At 52.2% G+C, this 14,165-nt stretch overlaps 4 protein-coding genes across 4 annotated transcripts; 2 read left to right on the forward strand and 2 right to left on the reverse strand.

Annotated features, from left to right (window-relative positions):
• Positions 1-359: 359 nt before the first annotated feature.
• CPAR01_01001 (uncharacterized protein) lies at positions 360-734 on the reverse strand (the record flags this gene model as incomplete). Its single annotated transcript, XM_060485291.1, has 1 exon — positions 360-734. One exon carries the CDS (start codon positions 732-734, stop codon positions 360-362), a length of 375 nt encoding a protein of 124 aa, XP_060356148.1.
• Positions 735-3,129: 2,395 nt separating this feature from the next.
• CPAR01_01002 (uncharacterized protein) lies at positions 3,130-3,636 on the forward strand (the record flags this gene model as incomplete). The annotated part of the gene is made up of 1 exon (XM_060485292.1): positions 3,130-3,636. The coding sequence occupies one exon, from the start codon at positions 3,130-3,132 to the stop codon at positions 3,634-3,636; it is 507 nt and encodes a 168-aa protein (XP_060356149.1).
• A 2,281-nt stretch (positions 3,637-5,917) lies between these two features.
• On the reverse strand, positions 5,918-7,292 carry CPAR01_01003 (WLM domain-containing protein; the record flags this gene model as incomplete). Its single annotated transcript, XM_060485293.1, has 2 exons — positions 5,918-7,062; positions 7,115-7,292. 2 exons carry the CDS (start codon positions 7,290-7,292, stop codon positions 5,918-5,920), a joined length of 1,323 nt encoding a protein of 440 aa, XP_060356150.1.
• A 1,907-nt stretch (positions 7,293-9,199) lies between these two features.
• Positions 9,200-10,746, forward strand: CPAR01_01004 (endothiapepsin; the record flags this gene model as incomplete). Its single annotated transcript, XM_060485294.1, has 2 exons — positions 9,200-9,632; positions 9,680-10,746. 2 exons carry the CDS (start codon positions 9,200-9,202, stop codon positions 10,744-10,746), a joined length of 1,500 nt encoding a protein of 499 aa, XP_060356151.1.
• Between the last annotated feature and the right edge of the window lie 3,419 nt (positions 10,747-14,165).

Below are 14,165 nucleotides of genomic sequence, written 5' to 3' on the forward strand. Positions count from 1 at the left end.
CCGCGGGTGGGTGATGAAGTTGCAACCCTCGTCGTCAGGTGCCCACGGAGCCGGAGTAGTTGGAAACAGATTTGTCGGTGTGAGCAGGTCAGGCAGTGACAAAGACGTAACAAGCGGCGACAGCGGCGGCGGCAGAATGCTAGAGAATCGTGGGGGAGTAGAAGGCGGAGCAAAGCATGGCGCGGCGCCTTGTCTGCGTGGAGGGTGTGCGTTCTGGACCGCCGGAGTAAGGACCCGTCTCCGGCTGTACGCTTCGCTTGGGAATGTGCTCTAATTGTGAGCAGTCGAGGCGCAGTTCGGCACTGGGGGCGGACGAAAGAAAAGCTCAAGCGCCTTGCTTCTTCTTGTTGTCCGTTAGTTCACAAGCCTTCCCAATTTCGTGCGGGAAGAAAAGCGGCAGCTACGAGCAGTAATAGTGGCAGTGGCAATGGGTAGAAGCGACAACGGCGGCTGGGGCTGGTCGGGCTTGACCAAGGCGCAAACAGGGCCAGGAAGCTACCTAGATAACGAGGAACTGGGGCACCGGGCAAGGCGAAGGAAAATAGAATGTTGGGGCGCAGGTGCAGAGATTCCCGCTCGGTTTGAACTCGACTGCAAACGGCGGCTTCGAAAAAGAGGCGGCAGAGATGAAAGTCGGAGGTGGGGAAGAAAGGTGGAAGTGCAACAACAAGCAATAGCGGCCGGGGCTTACTAAGATGGGGCCTGAGATAGAGGGTGTGAGATTGAGTGTACATACGTGTGTGCGTAAGTGTGTGTGTGTGTGTGTCTCGTGTAGTAAGGTAGGTAGTCTCGGATGGATAGATGAGCGGACGAGAGAGACAGAGGATGAGATGGTCGGATGGCGGCTTGGATTCCGGAAGTGGTGTGGGGAGGTCTAGAACATAGCACAGAAGCTGGTGAGAAAGGGCTAAGGAAGCTGCTTTGAAACGCCACAGTGAGATGGGAATGGGAATGGCAAATGAAGATACAAAATGTAAGTAATTAACAAAAGTATGTAGAAAAGCAGGTGCGAAGTGACGACGAGTTGAGGTTGGGGAAGCGAAGCGAGGGGAACAATTGCCGCTCGTCAGCTACAGACGCCAGTGTGCAGTAGTTTGCAGGAGTCGTGTGCGCCCTGGGTCGTCTTGGCTCCGAAGGGGGCACACGGAATTAGAAGAGAGAGAGAGAAAGAGCGAAAGTGAGTACCTTAGGTAGGTGCAGATACTGGATCTAGGGTAGGTATCTGGATGACGGAGGGAGGGGTTCTGGGGAAGGAGAAACAACTAAAGAAGGGTCGGGGGGAAGGGGATTCAAGCTCACTCACAATGGATGGACACTGCTTGGACCGAGAGAACAAATGCGGAGAGACAGAGTAGGTAGGTAGAGCAGAGACAAACCAAAGGGTGGTCAAGTCATGGAAGTCAGGCTAAACAGACCTGAAGAGATCGGATAGACAAACAAACGGTACAGTAGGATGGAAGACAGGAATTCAATGGGAAAAGACAGGAACCGAGCTGACTGTAGGTACGAAATGGGCAGTGAATGGAAGCGTGTGTATCCCGTAGGTAGTACTTCGTAGTCAGGATTGGCAGGAAAGGACAAGGGATGGGGCCGTCATAGTCCAAACTTTGTTTGAGTGAATATGAATGGTTCCCCTTACCCTGCCCAGTGGTGTCGTCGGTGATCAAGCATCAAGACGCAGGAGGAGTGGTGGTCGAACCCATGCAACGTCTGGGGGGGCCTTGTAAGGTAGGTAGCATACGCAGTAGGTAGCTTAACAGTGCTTAGTTGCTTAGGCAGGTATCCGTAAGGTAACTCGGGGGGGAGAACATGGAGGAACATGGGCACCAAAGCTGAGGCCCGGGGGAACAAGCCCGTAAGCTACAGCAAGATGGGACCGCGACCGGGACTGGGGGGATGAAAGGGGAGCATTATCCCAAGAGGTGGCAGCAGTGGGATGAGCGGTGGGACAAATTGGGCCAGAACCGGACTGGACCTGAGTTGTGTGGATCGATGATTGAGCTCGTGGGTTTTGTTCATGAACGGACCGGGACAGTACCTACCTGCCTACCTGCCTACGCTAGACAATGAGGTAGTGACCACCTACTCTACACAGGTACGGATAGAAGCACACGAGGACAGACGAGCAGACCAAAACAGAGGAGGGGAAAGGTTCAAGGACGGGACAAACGTGGAGGCAACTTCGGACTGGGCAATGTTTCTGCTGGATGCGAATCATACCTTACCTTGGAGCCCCCCCCCCCCCCCGCCGCCGCCTCTTCCTCGCTCTCGTCTTCTAGGTACTTAGTCACTGCTGCCGTTGGGCATCCCAAGTCTCGCGAGTTCTGTGCCGGCGGGCGGGGAAGCGGGAGGCGACTAATCAGAAAAACTCTCACTGCCCGTTCCTCTGTTGGACTGATTCCAATGCGCTTGGCCGGCGTTCCAGACAGCGTGCGCGACAAGTTAGGTGCTCAGGGAGAGAAAGCGATCGTCATGCTGTGACAGCGGCGGTGGCCAGACGCCAGAGGGGGGAACGAACGGGACTGTGGGATTGGATGCGAGAAACGGGGTGCACCTTAACATACCTACCTTAGGTACGGACGGGACTTGAACGGTACGAGAACTTGTGCCCTTCTTTGCTGCATATCATGTCACGCATCCTAGGTTACTCTCGGTTTGCTGGATATCCTCGTACCCAGACCCGCCAGGTACAGAGATACTTCTGACCTCCAGCAGGCAGGCTTTTTATTTGGCCACGAGGTGGATGGGAAAGTGGATGGGGGATGCACAAGTTCAATCAGGAAACCATCGAAATCTGATTCCGACAACAGGTACGTATCTCCAGGTATCTTACTTAATCCGGACTACTAAGTACCCGCTAGGTACCTAACCACCGCAATACGCAGTACAAGGCCATCTCGATGAACGGGGACAGGCACATTGAGCGGTCTGCCCACCCATGACGCCCTCCATATCCACTATCCTCCAGTGGGTCGTCTCCAACACCTGCCCGCTGGGATTATGGAAATGGCGGTACCTATCCATCGCATACGGAGTACGCAGTAGTCGAGTGGGTAGGCAAGGCACTTCGCAGGTACAGAGTGGATCGCTCGCTCGCCCTGCGGTCTGCCCACAGCTGAGGCACCAGCCATGGCAGCGATGCTCCTTTCTGCCCAGCCCGTCAAACTCGTCATGCCCTGTCGCTGTGCCTTCTTTTCCCACTTCTTGCTGATTAAAATCGCCCGACATTTCCAACATTCAACTGCTCTCCGTGAGGGATTCCCCTTGGACAAGCAGCTGCTCGAGACACCAGGCACCACGAGCGCCGGCCTGCTTCCATGTTTCAACTCTGTCCAGACCCTTCCCGCGTGGGGATCTTCCCGTTCGTCTCTGCGGCCCAATCCATGCCATTCGTCCGTCAATCACATACCTCATCCGAGTGATGTCGCAGATTGTCATTTTTTTTTTCTTTTTCGTGGTTTGGTACTCCGTGCCCTCCAAGTACTCGCCAACTGTCGGTTTTCGTGTAACATCAGAGTACACCCACATTATGCACTAAACCACCTCACATCTTCTGCACCTCCCCCTTCCATGCGCATGGCACCATCTCCTCCCGTCTTGTTGCCGGCGTACGCCCACAAACATCCACAATGTTAATCAAGCCCGGACGACGGATTGAGGCTCCGGCCAGGTTCGTGTACGGCGTCCTCGATGTGTTGCCCAGCTGCTTCTCCACCGTGGAGGGAGAGGCCAATATCGGACTGTGATGGATATCATAATCCACTGCTGCTCTGCTGTCGTGCTTCCCAAGCCGAGGCCCCCAAATGCGACAGAAGTACGCGCCGGGCCAATATTCGCCTTGCTGCTGCTGCTGTGTGGGCCGTAAAACCACGACGGTGACGGCAGAAGAAGATCCCTCAACGGACGAAGCAAACCTCGAATATGGGACATGATGGGGTCCGGATGGGTCAACTCGAAAGAGCTAGCAAGAATGGAATATTGCCCCAAGTGAAGTAAAGATAGGCGCCCCATGCCGCTGTAGAGAAGGACCCTGACCTACTGTGTAAGAGAGGCACAGCACACACCACCACCACAACCACCTGCTTCCTGGTCGACCTTCGGGACATTCTTTTCTGTGAGCGACATTCTCGTGTGCTGATCCCTTCTTTGTCTTGCTACGATCCGCGTGTCTGGCCGGGTCCGTCAGGTGTGTCGCTCGGCACCCCCAACCGTCGAGAAATTGGTTCAGCCACTGGTTACTTCCGCCAATGTCTCAGTCTTTTCTTAATTGTCGAAACAGAATGTTGCGCTTGTTCCTGTCAGTCCCAGTCTGATTTCTAGAACCGATCCACGGTCATAATCGAGGTATTTCAGGCCCTTCGTCCCTTCGCATTGGGGTTCGACCAGGGACCAGCAGTTGGTGAACAGGCATCGACAGCTGATGGAAAACGTCTGGCGCTAGCTAAAGCCTGGGGATTCATGTCCGTGTACCAATTCGTAGACCCTGAGGGAGACGCAGCTTGGTAGCGAGCTTGCAGTTAAGCGTGGTCTTGCTCATCAACCTTGTCGCAAGCTGATCTCTTTCTCGCCAATAATCGACTGGTGGCAGATCGATTGTCGAGACTGTCGCGCCGTTGAAACTCCTTTCGCTGTTCCCATCTGCCGCAGAAATATGAGGCCATAATGACAGACAAGGAGCTGACTGCCTCAACCCTCTCTATACCCGTCGCGTACCCGGGCGATCCCGTCAGTTCGGTTTGACGCGTGTGACGTTCGCCTGTCCTCGTCCATACATCGAATTGTAGACTGTAGTTGGGTGTCCTCTGTTGAGAAGCGATCATGCTGTGTAGCCGGCGATGCTCTCCAATTGCATATTCGAGGCTATTCGGTCTTCGCTTCGTCCCTCGTGGATGCGGCACAGATCATCGTTCGGTGAGTCTTTTTCCCGCATTGGCTCATCCACTCATAAGCTCTTGATACTTGGAAGTGATGTCTACTACGCTGAATTCGGATAAACGCAAAGACTTGGGCTTTGACTATCTCCGACTGGCGTTGTCGGTGACAAATTTGCCCTGCGTCTAGACCTCACGGTCTCCCCATCGATCGTAGATCTACAGCTCGAACGGGTCTAGCCCGCAGGCACTCAAGACGCCTAGACCGGGATGGCCACAGACTCGACCAGGGCCCTGGTCGTCTTCTCCATATCGGTGCGCCTTCAGTGCCACCAGAGACTCTAAAGCTGCGTGGTACAACGCAGATCATCTGACCCTGCCCTTGGTGGTGAGAACCAATCATCCTGGTGCAGCACCACCCTTGTTTTTGACAGAGCTTCGCTGCCCGAGCGTGTCTGCGTGCTTGCCCTGCCCGTTGTTGACGTCATCCTAGCATAAGCAGTCTTGATTGGTCGTCGGCCTCTCTCCCGAATCCTCAGAACGCAACCAAACGTCGTTCAACCTCGTAGACAGAAGCAGAGTAGCTCGAGTGTAGCTCGAGGGTAGCTCGTTCGTGCCACTGAAAGATTCCATATCATGGCGCATCTTTGTCTTGACATGTGCTGGGTGCATGCCACCCGTGTGCAATCCACACAATGACTCGATTCCTCCCCGTTTACTTTGCTTCTAAGTTGTCAGCCATGTCAGCGTACCTAGCACTGGGTCACAATAGGTTGTGGGTTGCGTCTCGCTTTTCGATGTCGCGGGATATTATGTCATTCCGTCTCGATTTCGTAACGCAGCCTTACATCTGTCGCTCAAAGCAACAGACGACATGATGCAGTACAGGCATAGCAAAATCCCTTCGCTTGCAAGGGTATCATATCGGCCATTTCGTCATTTGGACCCTGAGGATCCAGAGAAAGGGCCCCTTCACGTGCTCATGTGCCCTCCTCGTTACATTGCCGCCGGAGTTCATCCATGTAATTCGCCTCTTCCCCGCTCGCTCAGACTGAATTGTCTTTCATCACTCCACACGTCGAACATGTCCACCACTGCCTTTCCATCATCGTCCCACAATACGAACATTGCCAGGTTAGGGGTTTCACTGGCTCGGGGCGTTGATTGGTGCTACCAGGCTTTCTACTGCTACTGGCTCTGAGCGGGCTACTTGTGAGATCGATAGTGGCAGGCTGTGTCGTGCTCTTCGTCGTTGCGGCCATTGATGCCCTTTGGCGTTCGCGTTCGCGTTCGCGCTTTTCAGCATTTGGTGTCCACACTTGACGCTGAGGATCCTGACCTCGTTCTGTGCCGCACGCATCGCAGCACAAAAAACTTGAAGGATTATGGAGGGTACAGACTCCGCATGTCCAGCCCCGTTGCGGAGCTGGTTGGGGCACCGGCGCAGACACAACTGGTGGCCGAGTCTCTGGCCTTGGTATCGATGGAGGTCTCGTTCCTGGTCCTGGGATCGGCGGAGGAAGACTACTGCTCCTGTTTTCGTTATCTCCCATGACGGATCCTCCACCGTTACCAGTAGGGTTTTGCGCTGTTGGCGGAATAAAGTAACCACCGTACCGTTGGCGCTCTTCTTCTTGTACCAGTTCCCAGAGAGCTTGCGCAATTGCAGCTTCATTAGCCGCGTCTTCTTCGGCCTGCGTACGGAAGCCGTTCTTCGTAGCTGTCTCGGAGATTTGTTGAATCTCCCTATCATTGTGATTCGTATTACCGCATCCCTGCAGCGTGGTGTTTCTGCGCTCTATTGCGCCCACGATGGTTCGCCGGATATCTGAACCGATGCTAGGTCCAGAGCCACCAAGGCGCTGGCCTGACCCCTTTGTCAGGGTGCGACGCTTTTCAGCTGATGCTCTAGCAAGTCGTCTAGCTTCATGCATAGGTATCCGGCCGCCTCCCAGGCGATGTCCATCTGATAAAAATCCTTCACCCGTATATCCCTTTCGAATAAGCGACTCGTGTTCGTCTCGAAGTTGGTTCCATAGCGCATGGAAGTTGCCATCGTGTGGTCCAAATACAATGTGTGAAAGTTCGTGAAGCATCGTATCAACTACGTGCTCTATAGGTAGGAAGAGTGATCGGTCATTGGGATAACGTAGACGGACGAGGATTCTTTGACCTCTGTTAATATTCAAACCTGAATACACCATAATTAGTAGATTGATGGAACTTTTAGGAGATTTACATACCGAGGAGGTTTGCTTGATCTGGATAAAACTCAGCTAGCTCTCGCACCTTCCACCCCCTAACTCGCATGATGGGCTTGACCAAGGAGGCCACCTTCTTCAGCGTTTGGAGAGCATCGGGAGCGCGCGGAAAATCCGGTAAATGTGAGAATGATAGAATAAGAGCATCGTGTTCTGGCATTTTATCGTCGTGTATCGTTGTATGTAGTCATGTAGTCGTTGCGTGGTTATAAATGCGAAAGAGGGAAGTAATCAAGACCCTAAATCATCACTAGGAAGGAAATGAGAGAAACGAAAAAAACGGCAGGAAGTCAACGAGTGACGGGGTATTGAAGAAAATCGCAGGTAGGAGCGACTCATAGATGGAGTTTGGTAGAACAACGTGGAAAGGAAGTCATTCACATCGTAAGCAGTGGCTGACACGTACGAAGACGCGTAAGGGGACCTGATGCCTTTCGGTGATAGGGGGGGCAATGGTCGGGCGGTGAGTCTTTGTGAGTTTTTGGACTGTCACTGCCTCTTGGCAAATTTCAGAAATTCAAGCAGGCAAGTGGGGTAGCGGGGTATGTTGTGGTGACTAAGCAGCATCCTGGCAGTGCCTGGCTCGGGAATCTACTTCCACCTTGAGCTTTCCACCTTTTGCAGATTTGGGCAGCTGTCAAGCCACCATTCATTTCACCTTACCCATGAACACATACACACACGCACATTCTCTCATCGCTTCTTCGATCCCTGAATCATCGGAATTCCGATGAAATGGTATTGGCCAGTCAACCGAGAGCTTGATGATGGATGGCCAATACCTGGCAAGATGAATGTGTCCCAACAGGATCTCGGACGGAAAATCAAGGCAACGACGCCTTGAAGAGATTAGCTTGCAGAGATCGACCTCGCCAAGTGATGGCGCTAATCTTCGCTCGGTTCCTATACCAATACGTTTGACGATGCCTCTTTGATACGCCTTATCAACGGGCTGACTTCTGCAAGTATCTCTAGTCGCAAACTCAAGCCGGGCTTATAAGCCATCGGAACCCGGCTGTCCCGACGTCAAGGAACGGGCAACTTCTCCTACTGTCCGATCAGTATTGCAACGACCGGCTTTTTTCCTTCGGAACAAGCTGATGTCAAATACTCACAACCGTCGCACATGTCCGGGGATTCGGCCGAAGACTCAAGTGGTGTCGTCCAAGTCACAACAGCTGTCAACAGAAGGATGGAGAGCGGTTTCAGTTTTGCATGAATCTCGTCACAGCTATGCCACAACTTCTCTGACTCCCTTGTTCTTCTCGTCTCCGTATTAGACTTTGACCGTCAAGATACGTCGCAATCTATTTCTCCCGCTCTTTTCATCGCATGTCTCTGAGCAACTTCAGATGATTGATCATTAATTTTTTGCTTTCCCACATTACGGATGCCCTCGTTCAACATCACAAGTAAAGTCTTGACCTAGCTGGATGCGTTGCGACTACAAACAGGGGTCTGGGAATCCAACAAATCGTCGCGGGAGTTCGGCATCGCGACTTGGTTGACCTTGCGGACAGGGGTCGCATGCCTGACTTACAGTGTTTCGGAAGCCAAGCATACGGCCATAGAGGCCGCCTCACAACTCCGGCGTACAGTGTCCGCAAGGAACCACGCTTGGAGTTGAGCTGAATGATCGACTGTCGCAGGTCATCTACGGATGCGCCTCTTTGGGAGACTGTCGACTCGTTGATGGCAGGCAGACTCGAACGATTCAGCCCCTGGCGCCTACATCAGGTCCTCGTCGCCAGGCCCGGAAAGTGGAATTTTCTCCTTCTGTCTCGCGATTCGTCATTGCCTGGATGGCGATCCAACTGGTGACTAGGTATTCGAGCATTTCGAAACGGCTGAGAAGGTCGATCTATGCGTTGCTACAATGGGAAGCGAACTTGGCAAAAGCTTGTGTGCTTATCTCTCCAGGACGCTCCGCGCTTCCAAGCCTTTTGTTTTCCTTGTGTCACTATCTCCATACTGTTCTGCTTCTAAGATCGTTATTTGCTGAAAGCTCTGTGAGCTTCTCATCTGGCTTCACTCCTTCGCCAGACCTTTCATCTACCCCAAGTGGCCATGCGTTTCACCAAACCAGCTGCAGTGGCAGCATTCGTTCCCTTTGCTTCTCATCTAGTAGATGCGGCACCTCGAAACTTAGAAATTTCCACTCTAGGCGGCGCGGCCTTCCGAATCGAGCAGGCTCCCAATCCCGACTTTTACTATGGAAACAGGCGAGGGCCCATCGCACTAGCCAGAGCTTATTCCAAGTTCGGGCAGCAGATTCCCGACGATCTATTAGGGCTCATCGATCAAATCCTCGGAGAGCTTGGGTTGCTGAACGGAGGCAAAGGCAATGGCGGTCGTAAAGGGGGTAAGGGTGGCGGCAAAGGAAAGGGTAAGGGAGGGAAAGGAGGCAATGCTGGTGCTGGTGGTTCCAAGGGCAATGGTACAACCACTACTCCCGGAGGTGGAGGTAACAAAGGCAATGGCACGAAGACACCTCCAGGTGGTAAGTTGATATGTCGGCTTCTTAGGATTAAGCTTACAGTCCTGAAGGAGAGGTTGCGGCGATTCCCGCCGAGTTCGACAGCCAGTATCTCTGCCCTGTCCAGATCGGCACACCGCCCCAGACTATCCCGCTCAACTTCGATACCGGGTCCTCGGATCTATGGGTCTTCAGTAGCGAGACACCCATAACCCAAGTCGCGGGGCAGACAGTGTATAACATCAACGCCAGTACAAGTGCCAAAGTCCTCCAGGGTGCTTCTTGGTCGATCTCCTATGGCGACGGTAGCTCGTCCCAAGGTAATGTTTTCATGGACACTGTCACGATCGGCGGCGTGACTGTAGAGAGCCAAGCAGTCGAGTCTGCTACTCAAGTGTCTTCGTCATTTTCCCGAAACAAGAACCAGTCTGGTCTTGTCGGACTTGCCTTTGGCAACATCAACACCGTCAAGCCTGCCAAGCAGAAAACCTTTTTCGAGAATGCAATGAACAATCTCGCCATGCCACTGTTCACAGCAAACCTCAAGAAGGCAGCTGGTAAGTCTCAAATTCTCACGTCAAGGCCCCTTCGGAACTATTCACTAATTTCGCAATCACAAGCTGGAAACTACAACTTTGGCTTCCTCGACTCGACAGAGTACACGGGCGACATCACCTTCGTCCCCGCCAACACGACGCAAGGCTTCTGGCAATTCACAGCCCAAGGCTTCGCCGTCGGCTCCAACGGCAGCGCGCCCACCTCGGCCCCTCACGCCGCCATCGCGGACACGGGCACAACGCTCATGCTGCTGCCCGACGCCATCGTCTCGGCGTACTACCAACGCATCGCGAGCGCAAAGTACGACGCGACCAACGGAGGCTTCGTCTTCAACTGCAAGGACACGATACCGTCCTTCACGGTCGACATGGGCAAGTACCAGGCCGTCGTCCCGGGTGACTTTATGAAGTTTGCTCCCGTCGACGGGCAGACGGTTGAGACTTCGACGACGTGCTTTGGGGGTATACAGAGCTCTGCGGGTTTGCCCTTTGCGATTTACGGGGACGTTTTCCTTAAGTCGCAGTTTGTGGTGTTTCATGGCGGGAATAAGGAGTTGGGGTTCGCGAATAAGCCCCTTTAATGAGTAAAGGTAGACAGACGCTGGACGTTATCTGTTTTTGTGATGATGCTTGAGGTGAAAGGTAGCGCAAGGCTGGATGGCTCCCAGCAGCGGCCATCATAGACGGCATGTTCATTTGCTTATTTGGTAGAACAGATTCGAAAAATAGAAAGTAATTTCTATCCTTTGGTGCCTCGATCCCAGTAACCTGCTCATCAAGAAGGTATCCAGCCGTCTTTCTTGGAACTTCAGGCTCCCCACCCACACATTCACCACTCCCAGTGCCGCCCCCCCCCCTTCTCTTATCCCAACATTCAAGCCACCCTTACCCGGACGGTCAACCCTTCATCTACAACATTCTTCTTCATACGAATACCTGCCCCGGGGGACGCCCCGGGAACGCATTAGCCGAGCGGTAAAAACCAGAGCAGAAAATTCCCCTAGGGGGGTGGGGTTTTCATAGGGTCGGGGTTCAACACCCCTTCTCCGAATTTTTAGGAGAAATTTTCTAGAGATTTTATCTTTTTGGGTGGTCGAATTTTGAGTGCATGGTATCAGGAGTGGATAGAGATGGTATATATGTAGTTATTTTTGTGGTTCGAGAAAGGTTGCTGATGAAGATGGTGGTGATGGTGACGTGTGTTGTTGTTTACTGGGTTGTTGTGGTGGTTGCGAGGGAAGGCGCGCGGCGTGTGAGGTAGGTAAACAATGTCGACTTCGCTCCTGCCTTGAACAGATCTGAGCACGAAGGCGAGGAGAAATATGGGCAAGCATCTTTCGTGTATTCCACCTTTCAGGTAAATGTGGAATTCAGAATGTAAGCGAGGCCTTCTCGCTCCTGGGGACCGCACCCATCTCCTTACGTTTCAACGACCAAGTATACTCGCCCTGTAGATGACCTTGATATTCTCCTAGTAAATACACCAAATATCCGAATGCTTGCGCAAAGGGAGAGATCTCTCATGAGCGATATGGTCTCGCCCCTACCTCCTACTCCGGTTCGAGATCATGAGGGAGAGTACTACTGGTGAAGTGATTGGATACAAACTCGTCCCAATCCCCAGCACCAGCATTCGAAGGACGACTGAACACCGGAAGACAGAAGCCGTTCCCAAAATCGTGATACTCAATCTTTCCGGTTTGTTATAAGAGAGAAAGTAATAGTAATTTATGTGTCTAGAACTGGGTACATTGTTCAGCCGACAAAGGAGACGGGTACTCGACTATTGTAGATCGATTATCCATGTTCAGCATCACGCCCAGCCACTCTTCTAGCCGTTCGATGCCCCCCACCCGGCTCTCCTCCCTTGTGTAGGTCATTTGGGTCAAGGTATTCGGACCGTAGGACTTGGAAGCAATCGCTCAAACCAGCTGTGCCATGCGCACGGGGGCTCGATGGAGACAGAGGACGCTCCTGCTTATCTGTCCATCATGCGATACTTGATCATGGCGACCCTCAAGTCGTACAAATCACCACTGTTTGGTGGATTCTGAGACCCTCTAATGTGTCGTACAAGCCAATCAAATCACTAAGGCGGAGAAGAATTAGACGGAAATCAAGATCGACCTACATGCGTGTGCGAAGACAGCGTTTCGGTAAAAAAAAAAAAAACTCACGATTCTTTACTTCAGGCTCAGTCTTGTATATAACGATGCACGAATAACCCACCAAACGTCCTACATCACGGTTCGCTGGCGTGACGTATCTTGGACCTGTGCTACTACACCACCGCGGCTTCGATGAGTATACACCTGCCATATCAGGGTGTCTGCCTACTACTTTGTCCATTATCCTTCGCCGTCCACTAACAGGCCGACTCGGGGGGATTCGTGCAAAGGGTTTGTAGGGGACTCAACAGAGTCAGAGTGGGATCTCAGTCCCCTCTGCCATTGATCTGACATTTTCGTCTTTGATTTCGACTTCACATGGATGTACCCCCTTTTCCCTCTCCTCCCCCCCCCCCCCTCCTGTGCCAGGTCAGTCTGTCCACGCCCACAGTAATGAAATGCCAAAACCACGGCCGGAATTTCTTAGGCAAGTCTATGTTAGTTTTACCGGAAACGACAGGTCATTCCAAGCCTCCGACGGTAGATACGCTCGTGAAAATCCGGAGCAGTCATCACGAGGAAATAAGTCACAGGATATCATGTCATATATCAAGCCAACTAGCAAGTAAAGCTGCGAGCCATTGCACACGGAGTACTCGGACGAGATTGCCTTCGCATGGAATTCGGACAGATACCCGAGTGAGCAGCTTCGCGCGGGGGGGCTTATTCCAACCTCGTTAACATTCATCTCCCCATCTCAGATACTCTCCCGTCGTCAATCTCACGCCTCTTCAAATCGTCGTGCTTCATGAGACTAAGATGACTCATGCCGTGCTGGAGAATCGCCGTGGCCAGCATCATACAAGAAAGGTCCAAACTACTGGCGCATGAACGCGGTTGATCTTTCATCAACGATGAATAGGGCGACTATCATCAAGAGTAGAAGCGGACCCTGATTGCTACTGTACACTGATATAGCGAGTAGACGTCGCCTGTCCAAGGAGCAAGTATGGAGATTACATTGCCACTACTGTGTTACATCCACGTTACATCAGCTATGGCCACTGAGTGACCAATACGTCGAAACGCACGGCTGTATTATTGATACCCAAGGTAAGGTTGCATCCTGATTATCAAGTTGAACCGTTATATTTGTAGTTTCTCTTACCTTTCGTTGGTTAAGCAGTATCGAGGTAGTACCAACCCGAGACGCATTCAGCTCAGGCAACATGGTATCTTCAAGGACCCTGGTACTTCGCTCACTGCTCACTTGATCTGGTCCATCATTCGAATCAGCAATTCCATCTCATGGTCTACTACTGCCTTGGGACACTTAGAAACTCTAATTATTGTGAACAGCAGGTTATCCGTAGTCACTTTTGAGCTATCGGTGGATACCTGACGAACAAGGATTACTGTAAGGGGTATATCAGTCTGTTGGTATACGATATGATATGTCATGTTTCGGCAAGGGACCCTAAAGAGGGAGATATATGAGGCATGCTGTAAATTTCCATACTATTCCTTGCCCGTCTCACATGCTAATGATCTCAGGGAAATACGAAAACAACCAAGGGCGTTCTCGAGGCTGTGGTTGATAATCACATGTGAAGATGTATCTCGAGGAGATCACATGGTCTATTAGGCTGATGTCCACAAATGATGACCGTGTGAATAGGGACAATTGAGCTATATTCAGGACTAACTCTGGAAGAAGTCAGTCAATATATCACAACCAGCCGATGGTAAACTCTTGTGACTGAGTCAATGTCAAGAGTGGCGTCCGCTCTAAATTAGGTGAGCAATCACCAAGGTCTGGGACCGCAGGCGACTCGGTCAGGTGAGAGTTGAGCCGCAAACTTACTAGGGCTAGTGACAACGATTCACCGGCT

This window comes from Colletotrichum paranaense, assembly GCF_030867605.1.
Source record: "Colletotrichum paranaense strain IMI 384185 chromosome Unknown Scaffold_1.1, whole genome shotgun sequence".
Taxonomy (NCBI): Eukaryota; Fungi; Ascomycota; class Sordariomycetes; order Glomerellales; family Glomerellaceae; genus Colletotrichum; species Colletotrichum paranaense.